The sequence below is a fragment of the Cebus imitator genome, unplaced genomic scaffold (assembly GCF_001604975.1).
Source record: "Cebus imitator isolate Cc_AM_T3 unplaced genomic scaffold, Cebus_imitator-1.0 Scaffold182, whole genome shotgun sequence".
In the NCBI taxonomy this organism is placed as follows: Eukaryota; Metazoa; Chordata; class Mammalia; order Primates; family Cebidae; genus Cebus; species Cebus imitator.
Window position 1 is genome coordinate 2,510,814 of NW_016107497.1, and position 26,140 is coordinate 2,536,953.

Genomic DNA, 26,140 nt, shown 5'->3' on the forward strand with positions numbered 1-26,140 from the left:
AAAAAAAAAAAAAAAAGAAACGTAATCCAAAATAAAGTAATGGCAATTAGAATAAAAATAAGGGAATGAAAAAGAGAGATGTAATAGGAATCACACTCACAGAACTTGATAATTGACTGATTATGAAGAAGTGGAGAGACCATCAGCTTATTCATTCACAAAATGTGGTTTATTTTTAAAATATTACAATAATTTAAAACAAAATATAGATTTTTGCAATTCCAGATTAGAAAATTACTTTATCCCTCAAAACAAAAAAGAACACAGACATTGATATACAAAAGATGAAATATTCTTAGCTCCTATGTCACCTATCAAACATCTGTATAGTTGATAACAAGTAAATTCATTCTTGATCATTAACTTTGTCCCAGGCACTATGTGTGGATACAAAGGGAACAAAATGATACGGTTCCTGTCCTGGTTTAGTTAACAGCTAAAAGAGAAAACAGATACTGAACAAATGAGTAGAAGTGCTATTATATTGAACAATTGTTTGATTCTGATTTGTACCAGAAAAAGAAAAGAAATACAATAAATAAGCCTATTCTTCTTTGTCTCTCTCTCTCCCTATATATATATAACATTCATATATCCATAATATATATGCACATATATATTTATATATATTTCTCTCTCCATATGTGTGTATACATTTACATTATATATAGTTGTATTACATATATATGAAATGTGTGTGTGTGTGTGTGTGTGCACGCACGCGTGCGCACAGAGAGAAGAGAGAGAAAAAAAGAGATTAACCTGGTGAAGGAAGTGGGGTGGCCAGAGAGGAAAGACTTTACTGAAAAAGTAATATTTACAGTAGGACTTAATTGTCTACAAAATTAAGAATGATTAAATCAGTTCTTCTTTTCAGACAACATAAATGTTTCCTGGGGAGCAGAATAAAAAAGAGAGGAAAAGTGGCTTCAGAATTAATACAGTTCTAGGGTTTGAACTCCTTGCCTTTTATTTAATAGTTCACTGATGTGAAGGGAGTTACTTAACTTTTAAAATAGTTTTCTATTTAAAATAGGGACTATCCTATCTACCTTACTGTGTTTTGTAAGTTTTAAATGACTGTGTATTGACATATTCACAAAGCACCAGCCTTATAGCAGGTGTTCAGTTGATGTTTATTCCCTTCCACTTTACATATAGAGTCTTTATTGCAGAAAAAGCCCTGTGATGAAGCTATGATAATCAGCATGCCCCCTCTGGAAACATTTCTCCTTTGAACCAATCATACACAGAGGCTTTGAAATCTGCAAGAGTTTATAAAATGAAATATGTTGTGAATTGTTTACAGAGCAAAGCAGGAGCTGCTACATCTTGTGTCTCAAATGTGAGTGGTAACAGTAGGAATGCTGGCTTTCTCAGCAACGAGAATACAGTGGAAAGACAATCTTCACAGATTAAAGTGTAAAAATAAACTTTTAACAGTGGTTTAAAACAACTCATTTGTCGTGTTTTTTTCCTAGAGTTATGAAATCAGGCAGCTGATCAACTGTGCTGGCAGAACTAATTCCTCCAGGATATTTTAGGTCCCTTTACTTCTTGGTAATTACTGTAATAGATTGGTAGACAGCTAAGAGTAAGAAACACTTTGGAGGGAACAATCCTTCTGAAGAATGATGAAACTTTAGAAATAAAAAGTAATGTGGGTGAGGGTTCTTGATAGTTGCAAGGAAGAGGAGCCCACTCTAGTGAACCTAAGTAAGGAACTTTTTGTTTTCAGGAGATAGATGTCATAATCAGGGAAACAGTGTATAGAAATCCAAGATTAAGGTTTGTAGTATCGCTTGATTGTGTGGGAACTGAGACTGGAAGGCACTGAGTCCAAATAGTTAATTTTAGCAGCAGAAGTTCATGACTATGCTCTTTATGATTTCCCTACCATGTGACTGAGCTATTACATGTAGTTTTTCTACTCTTCAATTGTCTTGGCCTTACCCTCCACTTTGAATATCTTCTCCCTACCTTTCAGATGGGGTGTGTGTGTGTGTGTGTGTGTGTGTGTGTAAAAATAGCTTCCTTATAACTTAGGTTTGCCTTGAATCACCTTAATATTATTTGTGCCTCACTAGCTTCTTCAGGTTTATTTTCTTTTTTTTTGGAGGAGGAACTGTGGATAAGGTGATTTATGATTAACTTGTCTAATATATTGAGTAAAGTCCACCATATTTGTGAGACATACTTGTTTTTTAATGGAAAAATTATTATGGTAGACATACATGTTAGAGTGAATACATACATGTTAGAGTGAATACATACATGTTAGATTTCTATACAATCTAACATACATGTTAGATTTCTATACAATAGAAATCACAATTTCTAGTTAAATCACAATTGAAAAGAACCAACTCTGATTGGGGCACGAGAGTCTCAGAATTATTCAGAGATTTTCTAATTAAATTATTAGAATTGTTGAAAATTTAATTGCTGAATTGAGCATTAATGTGTCATTTGGAATTGATGTATTTTTATTTTGATTCAATTTTCTTTTTAGTCAGTAGAGCCATTATTCCATTATTACTGGGCCCAATTTGCTGTCAAAGAAGGGTTATTGGCTGGCTGTTGGAAGGAGAATCCTAGTTTATTCAATATTTGATTTGTCATTAAAATCATATTCACGTAGGTCTTGGTGACAGGCCATAAAAAAATCAAAGTACCGACTTTTTGTATTTTCCTAATCATTCAAAAGTCTCAAATTCTTACACAAATAAATAGATAGACACATATGCACACACTTCACAAAGTCAACTTAACCTTAAATTTTTTTAAAAAATTACCATAAGAGGGTTTTTTTTTTTTAATTATTATACTTTAAGTTCTGGGGCACATGTGCATAACGTGCAGGTTTGTTACATCGGTATACACATGCCATGGTGGCTAGCTGCATCTATCACCATAAATATTTGTTTCTGATTATATACATGTAATTACAGAGAACTTTCTATAATTTTATTCATGGAAATTTAAAAATATTAAACATATCTACTTTTCTTTAAAAAAAAAAACTTCACCATACATCTCACTTAAAGTAAATGTTCAGCCCTTTCTTACCAAATTTTAAAAGTTCGCTCTAATTTTTTTTTTTTTTTTTTGAGATGGAGTTTCGCTCTGCTGCCCAGGCTGTAGTGCAGTGGTGCAATCTCGACTCACTGCAAACTTTACCTCCCACATTCAGGGGATTCTCCTGCTTCAGCCTCTGGAGTAGCTGGGCCTACAGACCTGTGCCACCACGCCTGGCTACTTTTTTGTAGTTTTTTTTTTAGTAGAGACGGGGTTTCACCATGTTATCCAGCATGGTCTCTATCTCCTGACCTCGTGATGTGCCCGCCTTGGCCTCCCAAAGTGCTGGAATTATAGGTGTGAGCCACCGTGCCTGGCCTCTAACATATTTTTTAATGTCTGAGAGAACTTTCATGTTTGGAAATATACATGTTGTTGCTTTCTTCAGGCCTTACATTTATAAGATCTTTTTATAAGTTATTGATGCACATGAAGGAACCCTCAAGTGATGGTGGAGAGACATGAGTATATTTCTCTAAATCACAGTGGCAAGAACAGGAGAAGAAAATGAGTCTCCAAATTTAATAATCAGAAGAAAGCAATTACGGTGTGAGGCAGCCTGTTGATCAATCTATTCTTGATGCTTGGAAAGTGAAAATAAATTTATTGGCTTCCTTTATTTTTAGAATGTATATGTATATATTAGTGATAAAAACATTTTCTCCTGACGATAAAACTCTTGAGGTTTCTTCAATCCTCCCCCTACATAAATAATACTCATAATGGTGCATTTATTTGTTGGTAACATAAGCTATTATCTTGTCAGAACATTCTTCAGTCCTTTATTTACATAGCAATGACTCACCTTAAGAAACTATGATTTGGGATGATATACACTTTTTGAGGTGATACAAAAATATGTTGTCTATCTATCCAGGCTCATAAACTTGTTATTTCTCAGTGACTCTTTAGGTAGTTGAAAATAAGGCATCTGGACATGTTTCTAAAGGTTTGAAATTTCTAAATACTATAACATATGTATTTGAATACAGATAAATACAGAGATATATATTGATATATAATCTAACATACTACTAGATGTTTAAACCCTCAAGAACATCAGCTCTTTCATTATGTATGAGAAAACTTGAACCCAGAGAAGTTCTGATTGCTTCAGTGCTGCAGTAGAGCTCGGGCTGGAGTAGGGAATTGCATCATTTATCGATGAATCACAGGTTCATATTTAATATGTCCCGAAAAGATAAGTACAATGACATATCTCACACATAGCACAATATTTTTGCCCTGTCAAGTGTTACGAATGTGATAGTTTCAGAATCTGGATAGGTTATGAGCTAGAACCTGATACTGCGTCACCATTCGCTATGCTGGGCTCAATGACATAACGGTCAAAACTCTTCTGATAGCAGCTGAGAAACGCAACTTGAAATAACCAAAATAGCGAATTCATTTAAGTTAATGAGAGAGGGGCAAGAAGCTAAATCCCAGGTAGAACTGACATGCAACCAACACTCTCTTTTTTCATCTCTCCTTTATCTGTATTGACTTATTTCTATCTTAATTGTTTTTTTTTGTTGTTGTTTGTTTGTTTTTTTGTTTTGCTTTTTTTCAGTAGCAAATTACTTCCCTCCATGTAGTGGAAGCTCCAGTGACTGTCAGATATGCAGGCTTTGCTTTTCTTTTCTTTTGGCGACTCAAATACTCAAACAAGTATTGAGACTTAGACTTTCTGATCTCTAATTGAAAAGTCTCAACCTCAGCTGCCCATTCGTGAGTCACTGTAAACAGGACAAAAGGGTAATCAAACTGGCCAAGCTTGGGTCAGGTGCCCATAACAAGTTAATAACTACAGCCAGGAAGATATAACCTATTCAGGAGGATAGTGGTTCCCATTCAACTCACCTCATCAAAGAATGTGGAAGAAACATGTCTCAAATGAAGCAATGAGAAAACAGTTGCTATTTTTAGAAGACAAGGAACAGATAGGAAGTATGGTTGGCAAAGATGTTGAAGACAGGAATGTAAATATCTATTATTTAGACATATGAAAATGATCAGCTAAGCCTTTCCACCTTATTGGTCCAGCCAAATTGTCAAGGTTTACTGGACACGAGTTCTTAACTCCATCAAGTATTATTACTAAAAGTGTCAGACAGAATGGCCATTTGAAATAAATAACACAGGTATTTCACAGACATTGGCCAATCAGAACAAGGCCCTCAGCCAATCAGGAAAAACACCCAGCTCTGCTGGGCATACCAGCACATATAGGTTGAATATAATTCACCTTAATGTTAGAGCAAGTTGCACTGGATACAGTATGTTTGACAGCATGACTCTCTGCATGCCATTTTTTAGGCGTTTTGGTCAGTTACACTCTAATCCCCAGAAGGACAAGTCACATGAGAAAAATCAGTCAAAAAAGGTCCATTCTTGAATTTTTTAAGTGTTCATAAACTCTCCCAGTGAAACTATCAAAATATGAATTACATAACCTACCTTCAAAAAGTAGGCATCGTCAAGATTAGAGTTGAACTCTGTTGCTTGAAATTTTAATAAGTTGTCTAGATTTTTCTGGTGTTTTGGCTCTGTTCTGCAATGTGCTTGGAGAAACACTGCTCTAAATTGCATTCCTCTTAAGGAAAAGCACTCTAGCTCTTCAAAGGTAATTGAAATAAATAAGAAAATCAACAACCATAAATACGTACAAAGAGAGTAATGTGCTCTCAGCTGGAAGGCTTCTGTTTATTAGAAATTAGGGTAATTTAAGGTCATCTTCTAATGGCACGTAATTCTGAAGTAGGGCAGCCAAGTAAGCCAGGAGAGACAGGTGTGGGGAAAGACAGGAAGATGCATTGCAGTGTTTCTTGAGCAATATTCAGCTCCATACTAAGGGCAAGCAAAAGATCAAAGAGACAAAGCCTTGACTGAAGAGACAAGCCTGATATTTTGATCTTCAACTATATGTCTTATGGGACTGTTTCCCTTCCTTTTCAGCATCAAACTCTGCCTAACAAAAAGAAATTTCAAGCTGAGCTGCACAAGCTTTGAGATATTAAAACTTGCAACTGAAATAAACCATGTAGCCATGGCAGATAATCAATGTTTAATGTAGTACATATAGTATGCCTGGACTATTGTACTCCGTGATTGAAGTTTTTCAACACAGTGATGTCAAGAAAATAGCTCTAGACATAAGCTCAGAAAATCCCTATTTTTGCAACATTTTTACCAGCAACTTTCAATAGGACCTTGGGCCAGTTGCTTGATCTCTTTGACTCTCAATTACCTCATTTCTAAAAGAAGGGTGAATTATATCAGCTAAGGCAATGGGTGGTTCCCAAACATTTTGGCAGCAGAGACCAATTTCAAGGAGGACACTTTTTCCACAGACCCAGAAGGACGGTTTCAGGATGAAACTCTTCCACCTCAGACCATCAGGCATTAGATTCTCATAAGAGTATCCAGCCTAGCTCCCTTGCATGCACGGTTCATAATAGTTCACACTCCTATGAGAATCAAATACTGCCACTGATCTGACAAGAGGTGGATGTCAGGCAGTAATGCTCAGTTTCCGGCCTCTCATCTCCTGCTGTGCAGCCCAGCCTGGTTCTTAAGAGGCCATAGACCAGCACAGGTCTGTTATTGGGGGTTGGGCAACTCAGAGCTAAGTTCAACTTAAGCTCTAACATAATAATCCTATGAAATGTAAAACAAAACATAAGTGTTGAATATGATTATATGTTAAACATCAAGATATCTAAAGAGCTTTCTCATATGTCCTTATAACTCTCAGATTGATGATAAAATTTTAAAAAACTAGTTATAATTTCTTGCAGTATAGCTCAAATTAGATAAAATAATTTGAAGCCTCTTATTAAACTCATTTTACTTTATTAGACTTTTGTTTTACTTTAAGTTCTGGGGTACATGTGCAGATCATGCAGGATTGTTACATAGGTGTATAGCTGCCATGGTGGTTTTCTGCCTCCATCCCCCCTGTCACCTACACAAGGTATTACTCCTAATGTTATCCCTTCCCAATCTCCCACCCCACTGCTATCCCTCCCCTAGCCCCTCTAGCCCCAACAGATCCCAGTATGTGATGCTCCCCTCCCTGTGTCCATGTGTTCTCATTGTGCAACACCCACTTACTAGTGAGAACATGTGGTGTTTGGCTTTCTGTTCTTGTGTCAGTTTGCTGAGAATGATGGTTTCCAGCTTCATCCATGTCCCTGCAAAGGACCTGAACTCATCCTTTTTTTATGGCTGCATAGTATTCCATAGTGTATATGTGCCACATTTTCTTTATCCAGTCTATCTTTGATGGGCATTTGGGTGGGTTTCACGTCTTTGCTATTGTAAACAGTGCCACATTGAACATACATGTGCATGTGTCTATAAATAGATCGATATATATACCCAGTAATGGGATTGCTAGGTGAAATGCTATTTCTGTTTCAAGATCCATGAAGAATTGTCACATTGTCTTCCACAATGGTTGAACTAATTTACACTCCCCTAAACAGTGTAAAAGCATTCCTATTTCTCCACATCCTCTCCAGCATCTACTGTCTCCAGATTTTTTAATGATCGCCATTTGAACTGGTGTGAGATGGTATCTCAATGTGGTTTTGATTTGCATTTCTGTAATGGCCAGTGACGATGACCATTTTTTCATACGTCTGTTGGCAGAAAAATGTCTTCTTTTGAGAAGTGTCTTTTCATATCTTTCACCCACTTTTTGATAGGGTTTTGTCTTTTTTTCTTGAATATTTGTTTTAGTTATTTGTAGATTCTGGATATTGGCATTAGCCTTTTGTCAGATGGGTAGCTTGCAAAAATTTTTCCCCATTCTTTACTGTTTCACTTAAATGATTGTTTCTTTTGCTGTGCAGAAGCTTTTAAGTTTAGTTAGATTCCATTTGTCTATTTTGGCTTTTGTTGCCATTGCTTTTGGTGTTTTAGTCATGAAGTCCTTGCCTATGCCTGTGTCCTAAATTGTCTTGCCTATGTTTTCTTCTAGGGTTTTTTATGGCATTAGGTCTTATGTTTAAATCTCTGATACATCTGGAGATAATTTTTGTGTAAGGTATAAGGAATGGGTCCAGTTTCAGCTTTCTGCACATGGCTAGCTGCTTTTCCCAACACCGTTTATCAAACAGGGAATCCTTTCCCCATTGCTGTTTTTGTCCAGTTTGTCAAAGATCAGATGGTTGTAGATGTGTGGCATTGCTTCCAAGGCCTCTTTTCTGTTCATTGGTCTGGATCTCTGTTTTGGTACCAGTACCATGTTGTTTTGATTACTGTAGCCTTGTAGTATAGTTCGAAGTCAGGTAGCATGATACCTCCAGCTTTTGTTTGTTTGTTTGTTTGTTTTGTTTTTTGTTTGCTTAGGATTGTCTTGGCTATGTGGGCTCTTTTTAGGTTCCATATGAAGTTTAAGATGGTTTTTTCCAATTCTTTGAAGAAGGTCAATGGTAGTTTGATGGGGATAGCACTGAATCTATAAATTACTTTGAGCACTATGGCCATTGTCACAATATCGATTCTTCCTAATCACGAGCATGGAATGTTTTTCCATCTGTTTGTGTCCTCTGTTACTTCCTTGAGCAGTCATTTATAGTTCTCCTTGAAGAAGTCCTTCATGTCCTTTTCTAGTTGCATTCCTAGGTATTTTATTCTCTTTGTTGCAGTTTTGAATGGGAGTTTGCTCATGATTTGTCTCTCTGTTATTGGCGTATAGGAATGCTTGCGATTTCTTCACATTGATTTTGTACCTGAAACTTTACTGAAGTTGCTTACCAGTTTTAGATTTTGGGCTGAGACAATGGGGTTTTCTAGATATACAATCATGTCATGTACAAATAGAGACAATTTTACTTCCTCCTTTCCTATTTGGATACCCTTTGTTTCTTTTTTTTTGCCTGATTGCTCTGGCTAGAACTTCCAATACTATGTTGAATAAGAATGGTAAGAGAGGGCACCTTTGTCTAGTGCCAGTTTTCAAAGAGAATGCTTCCAGTTTTTGCCCATTCAGTATGATATTGGCTGCGGGTTTGTTGTAAATATCTTTTATTATTTTGACATACCTTCCATCGATACCTAGTTTATTGAGAGATTTTAGCATAAATGGCTCTTGAATTTTGTTGAAGGCTTTCTCTGCACCTATTGAGATTATCATGTGGTTTTTGTCTTTGGTTCTGTTTATGTTATCAATTACATTTATAGATTTGCATATGTTGAACCAGCCTTGCATTCCCAGGATGAAGCCTACTTGATCATAATGGATAAGCTTTTTGATGTGCTTTTGCATTCAGTTTGCTAGTATTTTACTGAAGATTTTTGCATCAATATTCATCATGGATATTGGACAGAAAGTTTCTTTTTTCGTTGTGTCTCTTCTAAGTTTGGGTATGAGGGTGATGTTGGTCTCATGAAATGATTTGGGAAGGATATGGTCTTCTTGTATTGTTTGGAATAATGTCAGAAGGAGTGTTACCAGCTCTTTGTACATGTGGTAGAATTTAGCTGTGAATCCATCTGGACCTGGACTCTTTTTGGTTGGTAGGCTATTAATTGCTGCCTTTACTTCAGACCTTGTTACTGGTCTATTAAGGCATTCAGGTTCTTCCTGTGTTAGTCTTGGGAGGGTGTAAGTGTCCAGGGATTTATCCATTTCTTTTATATTTACTGGTTTATGTACATAGAGCTGTTTGTAGTAATCTCTGATGGTAGTTTGTATTTTTGTGGAATTATTCGTGATAACCCTTTATCATTTTTATTGCTTCTATTCAATTCTTCTCGCTTTTCTTTTTTATTAGTGTGGCTAGCAGTTTATCTATTTTGCTGATCTTTTCAAAGAAACAGCTCCTGGATTTATTGATTTTTTTGAAGGGTTTTTTGTGTCTCTCTCTCCTTCAGTTTTGCTTTGATCTTAGTTATTTCTTGTCTTCTGCTAGCTTTTGAATTTGTTTGATCTGGCTCCTCTAGCTCTTTTAATTTTGACAATAGGGTGTCAATTTTACATCTTTCCTCGCTTCTCATGTCAGCATTTAGTGCTATAAATTTCCCTGTGGACACTGCTTTACATGTGTCCCGGAGATTCTGGTATGTTGTGTCTTCATTCTCACTGGTTTCAAAAAACATCTTTATTTCTGCCTTCATTTCATTGTTTATCCAGTAGTTATTCAGGAGCAGCTTGTTCAGTTTCCATGTAGTTGTGTGGTTTTGAGTGAGTTTCTTAATCCTGAGTTCTAATTTGATTGCACTGTGGTCTGAGAGACTATTATGATTTCTGTTCTTTTGCATTTGCTGAGGAGTGATTTATTTACTTCCAATTATGTGGTCAGTTTTAGAATAAGGGTGATGTGGTGCTGAGAAGAACATATATTTTATATATATACATACACACACACACACATATATAGATGTATGTATTTTATTGCTCTTTGGTTCTGAGGCACATGTGCAGAACATGTAGGATTCTTGCATAGATACATACATGACAATGTGGTTTGCTGACTCCATCCACCCATCACCTATATTTGGCATTTCTCCCCTTTTTATCCCTCCCCAACCCTACCCCTCACTGTGCCTCCCTTATTGCCCACCAATAGACCCCGTGTGTGATGCTCCCCTCTTTGTGTCCAAGAGTTCTCACTGTTCAATGCCTGCCTAAGAGTGAGAACACGTGGTGTTTGATTTTCTGTTCTTGTGTCAGCTTGCTGAGAATGATGGTTTCCAGATTCATTCATGTCCCTGCAAAGGAAACAGACTCACTATTTTTTATGGCTGCATAGTATTCCATGGTGTACATGTGTCACATTTTCTTGATCCAGTCTAACATCGATGGACATTTAGATTGGTTCCAGGTCTTTGCTATTGTAAACAGTGCCATAATGAACATACATGTGCATGTGTCTTTATAATAGAATGATTTATAATCCTTAGTATATAAACCCAGTAATGGAATTGCTGGGTCAAATAGAATTTCTTTGTCTAGGTCCTTGAGAAATCACCACACTGTCTTCTACAATGTTTGAACTAATTTACACTCCTACAACAGTGTAAAAGCATTCCTATTTCTCCACATCCTCTCCAGCATCTGTTGTCTCCAGATTTTTAAGTGATCGTCATTCTAACTGGCATGAGATGTTATCTCAGTGTGGTTTGATTTGCATTTCTCTAATGACCAGTGATGATGGGCATTTTTTCATATGTTTTTTTGGCCTCATAAATGTCTTCTTTTGAAACTTGTCTGTTCATATCCTTTTCCCGCTTCTGAATGGTTTTTTTTTTTTTTCTTATAAATCTGTTTTTGTTTTTTGTAGATTCTGGATATTAGCCATTTGTCAGATGGGTAGATTGCAGAAATTTTTTTCCCATTCTATTGGTAGTCAATTCACTCTATTGATTGTTTCTTTTATTGTCCAGAATCTCTGTAGTTTAATTAGGTCTTATTTGTCTCTTTTGGCTTTTGTTGCCATTGCTTTTGGTGTTTTAGTCATGCTTTTGGTGCCCTTGCCTATGCCTATGTCCTGAATGGTTTTGCCTAGCTTTTCTTCTAGAGTTTTTATGGTGTTAGGTCTTAAATTTAAGTTTTTTTAATCTTTCTCCTCCAGCTCTTTCAATTTTGATAACAGTGTGTCCATATTTGATCTTTCCTTCCTTCCCATGTGGGCATCTATTACTATAAATTTTCCTCTAGACACTGCTTTAAATGTGTCCCAGAGATTCTGGTATGTTATACCTTTGTTCTCATTGGTTTCAAAGATCATCTTAATTTCTGCCTTTATTTCTTTGTTTATCCAGTCAACATTCAAGAGCCAGTTTTTCAGTTTCCATGAAGTTGTGCAGTTCTGAGTTTCTAAATCCAGAGTTCTAATTTGATTGCACTGTGGTCTGAGAGACTGTTTGTTATGGTTTTCATTACTTTGCATTTGCTGAGGTGTGATTTACTTCCAATTATGTGGTCAATTTTAGAGTAGGTGTGATGTGGTGATGAGAGAAATGTAAATTCTGTGGATTTCAGGTGGAGAGTTCTGTCAGTGTCTATTAGGTTTGCTTGGTCCAGATCTGAGTTCAAGTCCTGGATATGCTTGTTAATTTTCTGTCTCATTGATATGTCTAATATTGACAGTGGGGTGTTAAAGTCTCCCACTGTTATTGTGTGGGAGTCTAAGTCTCTTTGTAGGTCATTAAGAACTTGCTTTATGTAGTTGGGTGCTCTTGTATTGGGTGCGTATATATTTAGGATCATTAGCTCTTCTTGTTGCATTGATCCTTTTACCATTATGTAATGCCCCTCTTTGTCTCTTTTGATCTTTGTTGGTTTAAAGTCTATTTTATCAGAGTGTAGGATTGCAACTCCTGCTTTCTTTTGCTCTCCATTTGCTTGGTAAATCTCCCTCTTTGCCTTTATCTTGAGCCTATGTGTGCCCTTGCATGTCAGATGGGTTTCCTGAATACGGTACACCGATGGGTTTTGACTTTTTATCCAATTTACCAGTTTATGTCTTTTGATTGGGGCATTTAGTTTATTTACATTTAAGGTTAATATTGTTATGTATGAATTTGATCCTGCCATTTTGATGCTAGCTGGTTGTTTTGCCTATTAGTTGATGCAGTTTCTTCATTGTGTCAATGTTCTTTACCATTTGGTAACTTTTCAGAGTGGCCGGTGCTGATTGTTCCTTTCTGTGTTTAGTACTTCTTTCAGGAGCTCTTGTAAGGCAGGCCTGGTGGTGATGAAATCTCCCAGAAATTGTTTCTTCTTCACTTATGAAGCGCAGTTTGGCTGGATATGAAATTCTGGGTTGAAAGTTCTTTTCTTTAAGGATGTTGAATATTGGCCCCCACTCTCTTCTAACTTATAGGGTTTCTGCCAAGAGGTCTGCTATAAGTCTGATGGGCTTCCCTTTGTGGTTAACCCTACCTTTCTCTCCTTCTTCCCTGGGCATTTCTTCCTTTATTTCACCGCTGGTGAATCTGATGATTATGTGCCTAGGGGTTGCTCTTCTTGAGGAATATCTTTGTGGTGTTCTCTGTATTTCCTGGACTTGAATATTGGCCTGCCTTGTTAGGTTGGGGAAGTTCCCCTGGATAATATCCTGAAGAGTGTTTTCCAGCTTGGATTCATTCTCTCCATTACATTCAGGTACACCTATCAAACGTAGATTAGGTCTTTTCAAAATCTCATATTTCTTGGAGGCTTTGTTCATTTCTTTTCACTCTTTTTTCTCTAATCTTCTCTTCTCATTTTATTTTATTATGTCACTGAGTTGGTCTTCAACTCGGTCGATTTGGTTATTGAAACTTGTAAATGCTTCGCAAAGTTCTCGTGTTGTGTTTTTCAGCTCTATCAAGTCATTTATATTCTTTTCTAAGCTTTTCATTCTCATTAGCATTTCATCAAACCCTTTTTCAACATTCTTAGTTCCTTTGCATTGGGTTAGAACATGTTCTTTTAGCTCAGAGAAAATTACCCACTTTCTGAAGCCTGTTTCTGTCAATTCATCTGACTCATTCTTCATCCAGCTTTGATCCCTAGCTGATGAGGAGTTATGATCCCTTGAAGGGGGAGAGGTGTTACGGTTTTTCTCCTTTTTGCACTGGTTTCTTCCCTTCTTTGTGGATTTATCTACCTGTGGTCTTTGTAGTTGATGACTTTTGGTTGGGGTCTGAGTGGACAGCCTTTTTGTTGATGATGAAATTATTTCTTGCTGTTTTTTAGTTTTCCTTCTAACAGTCAGGCCGGTCTGCTGTATTCCTGCTGGTGGTCCCCTCCAGACCCTTCTTGCCTGGGGATCACCTGTGGTGGTTGCAGAACAGTAAGGGTTTCTGCCAGTTTCTTCTTCTGTTACCTTGTTGCAGAAGGATGCCCACCAGATGTCAGCCTGAGCTCTCCTTTATGAAGTGTCTCTTTGGATATACGTGGGTCAGGGAGCTGCTTGAGGAGACGGTCTGTCCCTTATAGGAGCTCAAGTGTGAACTCCGTTGTTTTGTTCAGAGCTGCTGGGCAGGTACATTTAAGTCTGGTGCAGCAGAACTTGTAACCACCTTTTTTCCCAGGTGCTACGTCCTGTGAAGGTGGGCTTTATTTATAAGTTCTTGACATGCTGCTGCCTTTGTTCAGAGATGCCCTGCCTGGCAAGGAGGTAGCCTAATCACAGTCTGCCAGCAGATGAGTTGCTGAACTGCTGTGGGTTCTGCCTAGCTGCTGTGTGAACTTCCTTGTGATTTCGTTTATAGAGGTATAGTTAGAACTGCCTCGGTAATGGCAGTCTGTTTCAGTAATGGTGGACTGCCTCTGTAATGGCAGACTCCCTCAGTAATGGCACATTGCCTCAATAATGACAGACTGCCTTAGTAGTTGTGGACTGCCTCAATAATGGTAGACGCCCTTCCCCCCACAGAGCTGGACTGTCCTGGGTCCTGCTACATTTTCTGTGAAACTCTCTATCTGGAGCGTTACAGATTGCTGGTCTTTGTGGGAGTTGGACCTGCTGAGTCAGATCACCTGGCTCCCTGTTTCAGAACTCTTTTTTCAGTTGAATGGGTAGCTCTCTCTCCCAGGTGTTCCAGGCCCCAGTTCGAATGGCTGCCCAAATTTGTGTTAGTTTTTGTGCAGAGACCTGCTGCACCAGCTGAAACAGCTATGCTGGAAGCTTGTGGCACTTTTTACCCTGGGAATCTCCTGGTCTGTGGGCAATAATAACTCATTTGAAATATGGTGATCACTCACCCTCTGTGTTGTTCTCACTGGGAACTGCACTCCAGAGCTGTTCCCATTCAGTCCCACTAAAGAATGTATATTCTGTGGATTTGGGGTAGAGAGTTCTATAGATGTCTATTAGGTCCTCTTGGTCCAGATCCGATTTCCAGTCCTGGCTATCCTTGTTAATTTTCTGTGTCATTGATTTGTCTAATATTGACAGTGGGGTGTTAAAGTCTCTCACTATTATTGTGTGGGAGTCTAAGCCTTTTTGTAGGTTGTGAAGAACTCGCTTTATGTATCTGGGTGCTCCTGTGTTGGGTGTGTATATTTTTAGAATAATTAGCTCTTCTTGTTGCATTGATCCTTTTACCGTTATGCAATGTCCTTCTTTGTCTTTTTTGATCTTTGTTAGTTTAGAGTCCATTTTATCAGAGACTAGGATTGCAACCTCTGATTCTTTTTTTGCTTTCCGTTTGCTTGATAAATCTTCCTACAGCCCTTTATTTTGAGTCTGTGTGTGTCTTTGCACATGAGATGAGTCTCCGGAATACAGCACAAAGATGGGTCTTGACTTTGTATCCAATTATGTAGTTTAGATATTAGCAACCTCTTGGTGCCTGAAGTGAGTCTTAATGCCTTGGGCCATAAGGGAAATTATTTGAGAAACAGCAGAAGGTGATGTATCAGTAAAATTACCACCCAAATACTACCAGAAGTACCCATCCTTTGGGCCATTTTAACAATTATGGCAATACAAGAATGTCTTCTTTGCAATTCATAAATGTAATCTGGAAGAGAGGCTATATGTATTTGACTTTTATTAGTCCGTAGTATCAGTAACTTTTTGACATTATTCAGAGGCAGATATAGATTTTGAGGAGCCTAAAATGTTGTACAGCCTTGATACCTTCCTTAATAAGGGGAATACTAAAGTATCAATATAAAAATGGTTTCTCCAAATAGTATTTTATTTATAAAGAGAAAAGGAATCAAAATGAATTACTGGAGCTTTGGAGATTGATGTCCCTTTCTCCTAAGATACCTTTGCACAATTTACTAGAAATAATTATATAGAAATGTTTGTCAAATTTGGCCTGACTTCACTCCAACACTCTGTGACACTGAGTAAATGCCAGCACTCACGGGGACCTATGCATATAAGAGGCTTAGGTTTAATAGGCATCACGATAAATCAAGTGTTATTGAATCATCAGATTAACAGTTAGAAAAGTAACAACACTACCAAATCATTTTTAAGAATGGGTAGGGAAATCAGGGATTAAGTTTGAGAACCTATTCACAAGAGCAGTCATAGATAGCTTCTAAACAGGCTGCCTGAAGTCTTCCTATGGGGCTTCCAAGTAAGAGAGCATTAAAGATAAACTTCACATCATTAAAAACATTCGGCTGAGTTTATAGGTATCACCAGCAGACTACATCATACTAGTCCAGTAGCTAGTAGAGACACGGCAGAAAAAAAAATTGACATGAAGAGGAAATAAGAGAAATAAACTTGGTAAGTATAGAATGGAGAGACATGGGGAAGTATTTAATAAGAAAAAGAGAGAACAAACATTATTGAGAACAGAAGAAGTGCTTAAACATTAGGTTTGGATGATGTAATAGTGCTAACTATTCAATTCAGTCACTATTTATCAGGCTCTTGATATGCAGCAAATATGAGACTAAAAAGTCATCGAGGGAGTTAGCCTGTTAGAGTAGGACATTATATTGATGATAATTTCCTTCTATGCCCTCGGTAAACAGATGAGCAAAGTGAAACCCAGAGTTTTCTGACCTGTCAGAGATGGTGCACACTAGCCATTTAGCGAAGCCACGTCTGGAAACCAGATCCCTGTGATAAAAACTTTAGTGACATTTTCTCTGCTTTGAAGAGAAGTCCCACAAACAGCAAGATAATCTTTATGTCTTATGTGAGCTTAAACATTTTCCATCTAAACTTATCCATATGCCTTCTTCAATACTTATTTCAAAAGCTAGAGACAAATAAATTGGCAAATAACAAACAAACATACAAAATGTTTTTCTCTCTAAAGGTAGCCTTTTTTCCCTTTTTGTGTCCAGTATATATGACCTTCATATCTTACAGAATTTATCTTACTCTATTTGGGTTCCTTCTTCTTTCCTCTCATTGCACACACATACGCAAAATAATTGTACAGAGAACTGTATATGCACAAAGACCTATCAGTGCTTATATGGCCACAAACATAGACACCCCCAAACACATGCTCAGTCTCCTGAGAGAAGTATCTGTGCTAAATCATAGCTGTTTTCTGTATGGTGCTTTACACATAAAGGGATTCTAAAAATTAATTTTAGAAAAAAATTTACTCCAAATCTATCTGGTGGCGCTAGCACCATAATCCACCAGAGCTCAGCTATTGCATTGTTTTTTAATAGGTAAAAGCCCTGTCCAATCTCATGACTTCAACTGTTACCTCTAAATGACTGTAGGTATCTGTCCCCTGTCTAGAACTCATCCTGAGCTTCATTCTTTTATTTGTACTATGTGATCAGATAGTTTCTCCTGAGTATCTTCTAGGTACTTCAAACTCAATACTTTGAAATTGAAACTCATCAACTTTTCTACTTTAGCTTTGTTTTTTTTTTTCTTTTATTGACATTGCCCAATTTCCCAAGCTGCAAATTACAGTGTTATTATTGACACTGTCCACACCCTTATTCCTGTACTTCATTGCCTGCCAAGTTTTGCCAATTCAGTTATTTCTTCCCCTCACCCCATCTAGTGCCCTTTCTCTGTTTTACTACTGTTATTAAAGTTTAGGCCTTCATTACTTCTCACCTGTATTCCTGAAGTAATGTAATTGATTTATTTTTCTCTGCTCCAATTTCAACATACACATCTCAGCATGATGCTACTTCCCTATTCAAAACGACAAAGCTCCAAGTTACTTATATATTTTAATCTAAATGTGTTATTCTGATAATCAGGATATCAGGGTTCTCTGGTTTTTGGATTCCTGTTTTTTGGTTCCACCCACATATTTCCAAATTTATCTAATATCACTTCCCTTCACATATCAAGATGTCAGAAAACTGATATTCCTATTGTTGGTAAATTGTTTTTTATAGCTCCATTTACTCTCTCCTATCTTTGTCCCACTTATCCAAATCCTCACTATTCTTATGATCTCCTTCAGTGAGCATGTATTAATTTGTTTCCACACTACTATGAAAAATACTTGAGACTGTGCAATTTATAAAGAAAAGAGACTTAATTGACTCACAGTTTTGCATGGCTGGGAAGGCCTCAGGAAACTTACAATCATGGCAGAAGGCCTAGGGGAGGCAAGGCACATCTTACATGGCAGCAGAAGCATGGAAAACTGCCACTTTAAAAATCATCAGATCTTGTGAGAACTCCCTCATTATCATGAGAACAGCATGGGGAAAACTGACCCCATGATCAATCACCTTTCACCAGGTCCCTCCTTTGATATGTAAGTATTACAATTTGATGAGATTTGGGTGGGAACACAGAGTGAAGCCATATCATTCCACTCCTGACCCCTCCCAAATCTCACATCCTTTTCATATTTCAAAACCGATCATGCTTTCTCAACAGTACCCAAAATTTTAAGTCATTCTAGCATTAATCCAAAAGTGCAAGTCCAAAGTCTCATATGAGACATGACAAGTTCCTTCCACCTATGAGCCTGTAAAATCAAAAACAAGTTAATCACTTTCAAGATACAGGCATTGGCTAAATGTTCCCATTCCAAATAGGAGAAATTGGCCAAAACAAAAGGGGCCGCAAGGCCTATGCAAGTCTGAAAGCCAACAAGACACTCATTAAATCTTAAAGCTCCAAAATAGTCTCCTTGACTCCATGTTTTATATACAGGGCATTATGATGGAAGGTGTAGGCTCCCAAGGACTTGGAAACTCTGCCCCTGGCTTTGCAGGGCACAGTCCTTGCAGCTGCATTCATAGGCTGGTGTTGAGTGCCTACAGCTTTTCCAGGTACTCAGTGCAAACTGTTGGTGGACCTACCATTTTAGGGTTGGGAGGATGATGGCCCTCTTCTCACATCTCTGCTAGACAGTACCCCAGTGGGGACACTTGTGGAGGCTCCAACCTCACATTTCCCCTCTGCATTGCCCTAGTCGAGGTTCTCCATTTGGGCTCTTCCCCTGCAGCAGACTTCTTCCTGGACATCCAGGTGTTTCCATACATCCTTGAAATCTAAAAGAAGGTTGCCAAACCTCAAATCTTGTCTTCTGCACACCTTCAGGCCCAACACCACCTGAAATTTGCCAAGGCTTGGGGCTTGCACCTCTGAAGCAGTGGCCTGAGTTGTATATTGGTCTATTTTAGCCATGGCTGGTGTTGGAGCAGCTAGGACACAGGATGCCATGTCTCAAGACTGCACAGAGAAGTGATGCCCCAGGCTGGCCCATGAAACCATTTTTCCTTCCTATGCCTCCAGGCCTGTGTTAAGAGGCATTGGCCTGAAGATTTCTGAAATGCTGTGGAAATAGTTCCCCCTTGTCCTCATTATTAACATTCAGCTCTTGGTTATTTATGCAAATTTCTACCCCAGGTTAAATTTCTCTCCAGAAAATGGGTTTTTTCTTTACTGTCACATAAAAAGACCTCAGGAAACCTGCAATTATGATGGAAGGTGAAGGAGAAGCAAGGCTTATCTTACATGGTGTAAGGAGAGATGAGAGAGAGAACAGGGCCACTTTTAAAACCATGAGATCTTGTGAGAACTCCCTTGAGTTCCGCATGGGGGAAACCACCTCCCTGATTCAATCCCCTCCTACCAGGTCCCTCTCTTGACACATGTAGATTATGATTTGAGATGTGATTTGGGTGAGGACACAGAGCCAAACCATATCAGTGTGTAATACTTAATACCTCATTCATGGCAATGATCACTTCTTATCTTTCATTACAGTAATTTGATAGATAGCTTTTCTCCCATACTTGAGTGTACAGCATGTTGTTTCTGTCTTTAAGAATATAGTTGCTGAATGCTTGAGAGCAAAACTGATTGATCTTTTGTTACTCCCACAATTTTTGGCAAATTCTTTGCATATTATAGATACTCAGTAAATAATTGACTTCATAAATAAATATTAATTTATTTGGCAATGATAAGGAAATTTTGATACCTTTTCTTAAAAAATAAACACATTATTGAAAATGGAAAATGTTTATAGTTTTTTTAGAACAATTAGTAGCTGTACTACTGGTGTTGATTAACACTTGATAATTATTACTTTAAATGATATCGAACATGCATGTAATCTAGTCCTCAAGGGAAGACTAGAATTTCATCAAAATGATTGAGCCTAAGTGTACTACTTATTTCAATACATCAAAAAATTTGGTACTCATCAAACAGTCATTAACAACCAAACCACAATGGTTTTCATTGTAACATCTCCAGGATAAAAAGTAAAAATTGTAGCATTCATTTGATGCTTAAAGACTGTTCTTTCTTTCCAAGGTGTGATGGGAGAATATGAGCCGAAAATTGAGGTGCATTTTCCTTTCACGGTTACAGCTGCTAAAGGAACAACTGTTAAGATGGAATGCTTTGCGCTTGGCAAGTGAGTACATGTTCTTCCATAATTAAACACAATTGTTTATTAAAATGTGACATACCTAATTTTTGAATCACTTATCTTGCTAGGTGTCATTTCCCCAGATGCTCCGTGGTGTCTATTTATTTTTATAAAGAAGGTCAAATGGGAATTGATGCAGTAATCAATTATGGTTATCTTCTAGTCATTTCTACTGGACAGCAGTTTCTTTAATTTTGCTATTTTAACATAAAGAAAACTTCTCTAAATGAATAAAAAGCTTTACATCTTTACCTACATATCTTAAAATTTAAGTGTCATCTTTAAGTTTCGTTCAGTTACTATGTAAATAAAAAGGATAGAACAGCAAAGTACTGTCTGCTCCTCATGCATAGGATGTAGATTCTGATATGACATAATAAGACAGCAGATAAAAATCATAAGGATAATAGCTATATAGTGATCCTAAGTATTACTTTAGTATTTCCTGAAATCATAACTTAATAGCACCAGCTGTCAATACATACAACACATAATCATTTCCCAAATCAGAGAGAGAATTTATATCATACCCTAATGCTTGCCATACTTAATGATTCGATTTCTGAGGGTTTACAGCCCAGGTTATATAGTCACTTGTCAATGATGTTTGCAGTATGGGTGTTGAGATCAGAGGCAAAAGTGGAATTTTGATTATATTTGATTATCATAGTAAGATTTATTTTAAACACATTGTTGTTTGTTTTAGGATGATAAGACCTCAGGGCCCTTTCTAGACTCTATAATTATAATTTGCATAAATGCATCTCTATCAGAGTTGCTAATTATTTAACTTCAGTTGCAGTGAGCAAACTCCCACAATATAACTCTAAAGTACTTGGAGATAAAGCCAGCTACACAAGTGTGCTTATTAGAGTAGGTTTAGTCTGTGGGTGAGGAAAATATTAGTAAATGCGAAAAAAATCAGCTAGTTAATGGAGATTTAAGGAATGAACATAGTAAACACCATGTGTTTTAATATCAAGAATTAAAATAAGACATGTGTGCCATTCTACTTAAATCTAAATAGAAGCAATGTCATAATAGACTATAAGCAAAATGAATTGTTATGTTGATCCATCTTTTAAGGAAAAGACAACCATAAGTAGAAATAAATTTCAAGAATTAAAATGTAGCTGGGAGGTATTTGCGCAGATATCTGAGGAAGCCTTCTAAATCTAAAGGTATTAGTTAAGTGCAATAAGAGTGAATAATAGTTAAAAGCCTTGTTTGTCACGATTTGCTGTTGTGTGTCAAGTAGGTCTAAAAATGTTTCAAGTAAGAAGTTCAATTCTGATAAATGCAAAACTAATGTATTCTGGCTTGAAGACAAAGGTTTTAGTGTATCCTGTAGTTAAATAATTCTTAAACGCCAGAATTTATACTAAGGCCACAAAAAAGGGAGGTCATATTGTAAAACAAATTAGAAACTAGACTTATAGGAAAAAAAGCAATGTAAATATTTCCCTAGGCAAGCTTATTTAATAAGTTAGATCTGGTTACCTTTGGAAGCCTTGAAATATGCTTAGTAAATTGATGCTTAAAGTCTCTTTCATTCTAGGTAATACCCAACAGTCAAATAACTAAATCACTTATGTTCTTTTAATATTTTATTTTCTTCAACCTCTCTACTCCTTCTTGGCTACTCAACTCCCAAAAGTAAATAAATAAAAGGGAGTGTAAGGAAGACTGCTTCAGTCAAGAAGGTCTCTTTTTATCACTTGATAATCCTTTCTAAGAAATGTCACAATTATGGAAAAAAGAAACATGTTATGAAGAGAACTATCTCTACCTAATGACCAACCTGCCACCCTCATGAAAATAAGATCAAAGAAATAACATCTTTATGTGTGATCATCCCTTTATAGCATATTATCTTGTGATGTGGATCACCGTTTTATTCCAACATCATCACAGCAAATTGCAAATTAATGATAGAGCATCTGCTTGGCTCCCACAGCTCACCTGAGCTGCATCTCATTTTAGTGATCACATGGTGGTTTGGTGAGGCTTTGTCTGTTGCCAGAACTATAGTATCTGCCACTGGATATTGTCAGGATCTTACCACTCATGCTGGTTTTCCCCTCACTGTGTCCTAACCTTCCTCATAGAGGGTTATAACCAAATTCTGGAATGGAGCATGTCAAGGTGTTTTTTTTTTTTTTTCCTGTCTTGTGGCCTTTGCACTAGCATTTCTTACGCTGAGATTTCTCTCCCCCTGGTCTTTCCATGGGTGCTTTCATTTATCCTCTGGCTTCAATTTCAATATTACTCCCTAAAGGGGCTCTCTCTGACCACCTCCTCTAACTCACACACACTATTCTCTATCTATATACCGTTTTATCCCTTTTTTATAATCCTTAACACAATTTTAAATTTTTACATAAGTGTTTCTCCACTTAAAAACGTGTATTTGTGTTAGAATCCCAGATGTAAACAGGATTCAACCCAGGTGTTTCAAAAGAATTTAGGAAAGTGATGAGCTGCAGATCTGTGATCATGTTAAGTACAGGAAGAGAAACCAAGGCATGTATAAACTCCTGATAGCAATAACTCATTGTCACTCATAATCCTGAAGGACCAAGTGGGAGCAGATAGTGTTTTCACAACCAGGGAAAACTGGGGATGTGGCGTGGGGATCAACCAATGGGAGCTGTAGTTACTGTTGCTGTGAAGAGACACCGCCATTGTCTAAGAGCACAGCATAAAGCAGGATTAGGAAATTTATATCCTGACTTCGTTTTCCTTCTTCCTTCCAATCTCCTCTGGTGGCTCTCATGGCTGAAGTCAAACAGAAGCCGTTGTGCAAGCCTGGGGATGCAATTGTCACTACACAAGGCAAGGCAGAGGGTCTGCAGAGAACAAGAGGGTAGCAGGCAAGGGCGGAAAAGAGAATAGCCAGCACTTTCCCCACTCTTAAGATTTAATCCCCAAGACGGGAGGAATGATGACTGTACTCTTCACTTATGTATTCCTAGTGCCTACCACAGCACCTGGCACATGGCATTCAGAAAATATATGTTGAAGGAATGAGTGAACATAAATACTTCATCTACTTAATCCAATCAACTCCGTATTATTAACGTATCATAAAAAATAAATGATAAGTTGTTTACGGATTATCCCCTCCTCCCCCCTCAAGTACATCATATATATTTTACACCTCTATCTCCTGCTCTCTCATTTTCTCTTATTTGTATCCAAAATTGCATTACTACACTTGCCTCCAGCTTTTCCTGCCTATTCTTGCCTCACTCTATCAATTATATTTCTTATCTTAGAGCTACAATACTCCACCTCTCTACTTTTGTGGTAAGAACACTTATCATGACATCGGCCTTCTTAATAAACTTTTAAGTGCACAATACAGTATTGCTGACTATAGGCACAAGGTTGACAGCAGCGAATCTTTAGAACTTATTTATTTTGTATAAATGAAACTTTATTCTTAAAGCATATTTTCATGTCCAAGTTATACTTACTGTTTAATACAACAACCCCAAAAACCTCTTCTGATCTACTGCTGCCTTGTAAGAAGGGTTTGTTTGTTGTCTTTTTTGAGAATAAAGATGGGAGAGATTTATTGTTATCTCTAGAAGCTAGAGCAAAGGATGGAGTGAAAAATATTTATGTATCACAAAATATAATATTTTATATAATAATGGCTTGAGGGACAAACAAAGAAGATCGTAAGTACAAACCTTTGCTGTTTTCAACTTTACCTCCTCCCAGCCTTAATGGAGTAATTCACATTTCCTACCAAAAATTACAATTTTTATCATGTTATTCATTGAACCAAATAGGCTCCTAGATGTGTAGTCATTCCTTGGAGATATCTGGGGTTCAGTTCCAGATGCCACAATAAAACAAAGTTCACAATGAGGAAAGCCACATAAATTTTTTTGGTTTCCCAGAGCACATAAAAGTTGTGTTTACACGATACTTACTTTATTAAGTAGGCAATAGCATTCACATACTTACCTTATATCCATACAACAACTTACGTACCTTGATTTTAAAATATTTCATTGCTAAAAATTGTTAATGCTGATGTGAGCCTTCAGCAAATTATCATCTTTTTGCTGATGGCTGATGCTATTGACTGATAAGGGTGGTTGCTAAAGGCTGGGGTGGCTGTGGCATGCTTTTAAAAGAAGACAACAATAAGGTTGCCGCATTGATTTACTCTGTAGCTTGTTATGCTGTTTGATAGCATTTTACCCACAGTAAAACTCCTTTTAAAATTGGAGTCAGTCCCCTCTAACCCTGACACCACTTTGCCAACTGAGTAAATGTCATGTTCCAGATCCTTTCTTGTCATTCAACAGTGTTCACAGCATCTTTTCCAGGAGTGCACTCCATCTCAAGAAACCCCTTTCTTTGCTCATCCATAAAAAGCAACCCTTCGTTCATTCAGTTTTTACCATGAGCTTGCAGCTCTTCAGTCACATCTTCCTGTTCCACTGCTCGTTCTAGTTATCTTGCTGTTTTATCACATCTGCAGTTACTTCCCCTACTAAAGTTTGAATACCTCCAAGTTATCCATAAGGGTTAGAACCACTTCTTGCAAATTCCTGTTACTTTGGCCTTCCATGAATCACAACTGTTCTTAATGGCATATAGATTGGTAAACCCTCTTTAGAAGGTTTTCTTTCTTTTTTTTTTTAACTTTTTTTTTTTTTTTTTTTAAATAAAGATGGGGTTTCACCATGATGGCCAGGCTGGTCTTGAACTCCTGACCTCAGATGATCCACCCACCTTGGCCTCCCAAAGTGCTAGGATTACAGGCATGAGCCACCACGCCCGGCCTAAAAGGTTTTCAATTTACTTTGCTCAGATCTTTCAGTGGAATAATTACCTATGGAAGCTGTAGCCTTATGAAACATATTTCTTGAATCATTGGATTAGAAGGTTGAAAATTACTTCTTCATCCATAGGCTATAAAACTGATTTTGTGTTAGCAGACATGAAGACAGCATTAATCTCCTTGTACATCTGTATCAGAGCTCTTGGGTAATGAGGTACATTGTCAATGGACAGTAGTATTTTGAAAGGAATCTTTTTTCTGAGCAGTAAGTCTCAACAGTGGGCTTAAAATATTTAGTAAACCATGCAGTAAACATTCATTGTCATCAGGCTTTGTTGTTCCATTTCAAGAACACAGAGTAGATTTAACATAATTCTTAAGGTCCCTATTATTCTCAAATTGATAAATGAGCACTGACTTCAACTTAAGTCACCAGCTGCATTAGCCCTCAACAAGAAAGTTAGCCTGTTCTTTGAAGTTTTGAAACCAGACGTTGACTTGTTTTTAGCTATGAAAGGCCTAGGTTGCATCTTCTTTCAAAATAAGGATGTTTTGTCTACGTTGAAAATCTGTTGTTTAGTGTAGCCATTTTCATTAATTATCTCACCTAGAGTTTCTGAAAAACTTGCTGAAGTTTTCACATCAGCACTTGCTGCTTTACTTCCACTTTAATGTTACAAAGATAGCTTCTTTCCTTAAACCTTATAAACCAGCCTATGCTAGGTTCAGACTTTTCTTTTGCAGCATCCTCACCTCTGTCAGCCTTCATAAAATTGAAGATAGTTAAGGCCTTTCTGTGATTTAGGTTTTGGCCTAAGGGAATGTTATGGCTGGTTTGATCTATCCAGACCATTACAACTTTGTCCCTATCAGCAATAAGCCTGTTTTGCTTTCTTATCACTTCTATCTTCACTGGAGTAGCACTTTTAATTTCCTCCAAAAACAAGTGTTTTTTTT

At 37.3% G+C, this 26,140-nt stretch overlaps 1 protein-coding gene across 1 annotated transcript in view; it reads left to right on the forward strand.

The window, feature by feature from the left end:
• CNTN5 (contactin 5) overlaps window positions 1–26,140 on the forward strand; it is a 1,396,301-nt gene that overhangs the window by 991,180 nt on the left and 378,981 nt on the right. Inside the window, exon 9 of the mRNA XM_017545918.2 lies at window positions 20,262–20,364. Within this exon, the coding sequence (XP_017401407.1) occupies window positions 20,262–20,364 (103 nt within the window). The remainder of the gene's footprint in view (window positions 1–20,261; window positions 20,365–26,140) is intronic.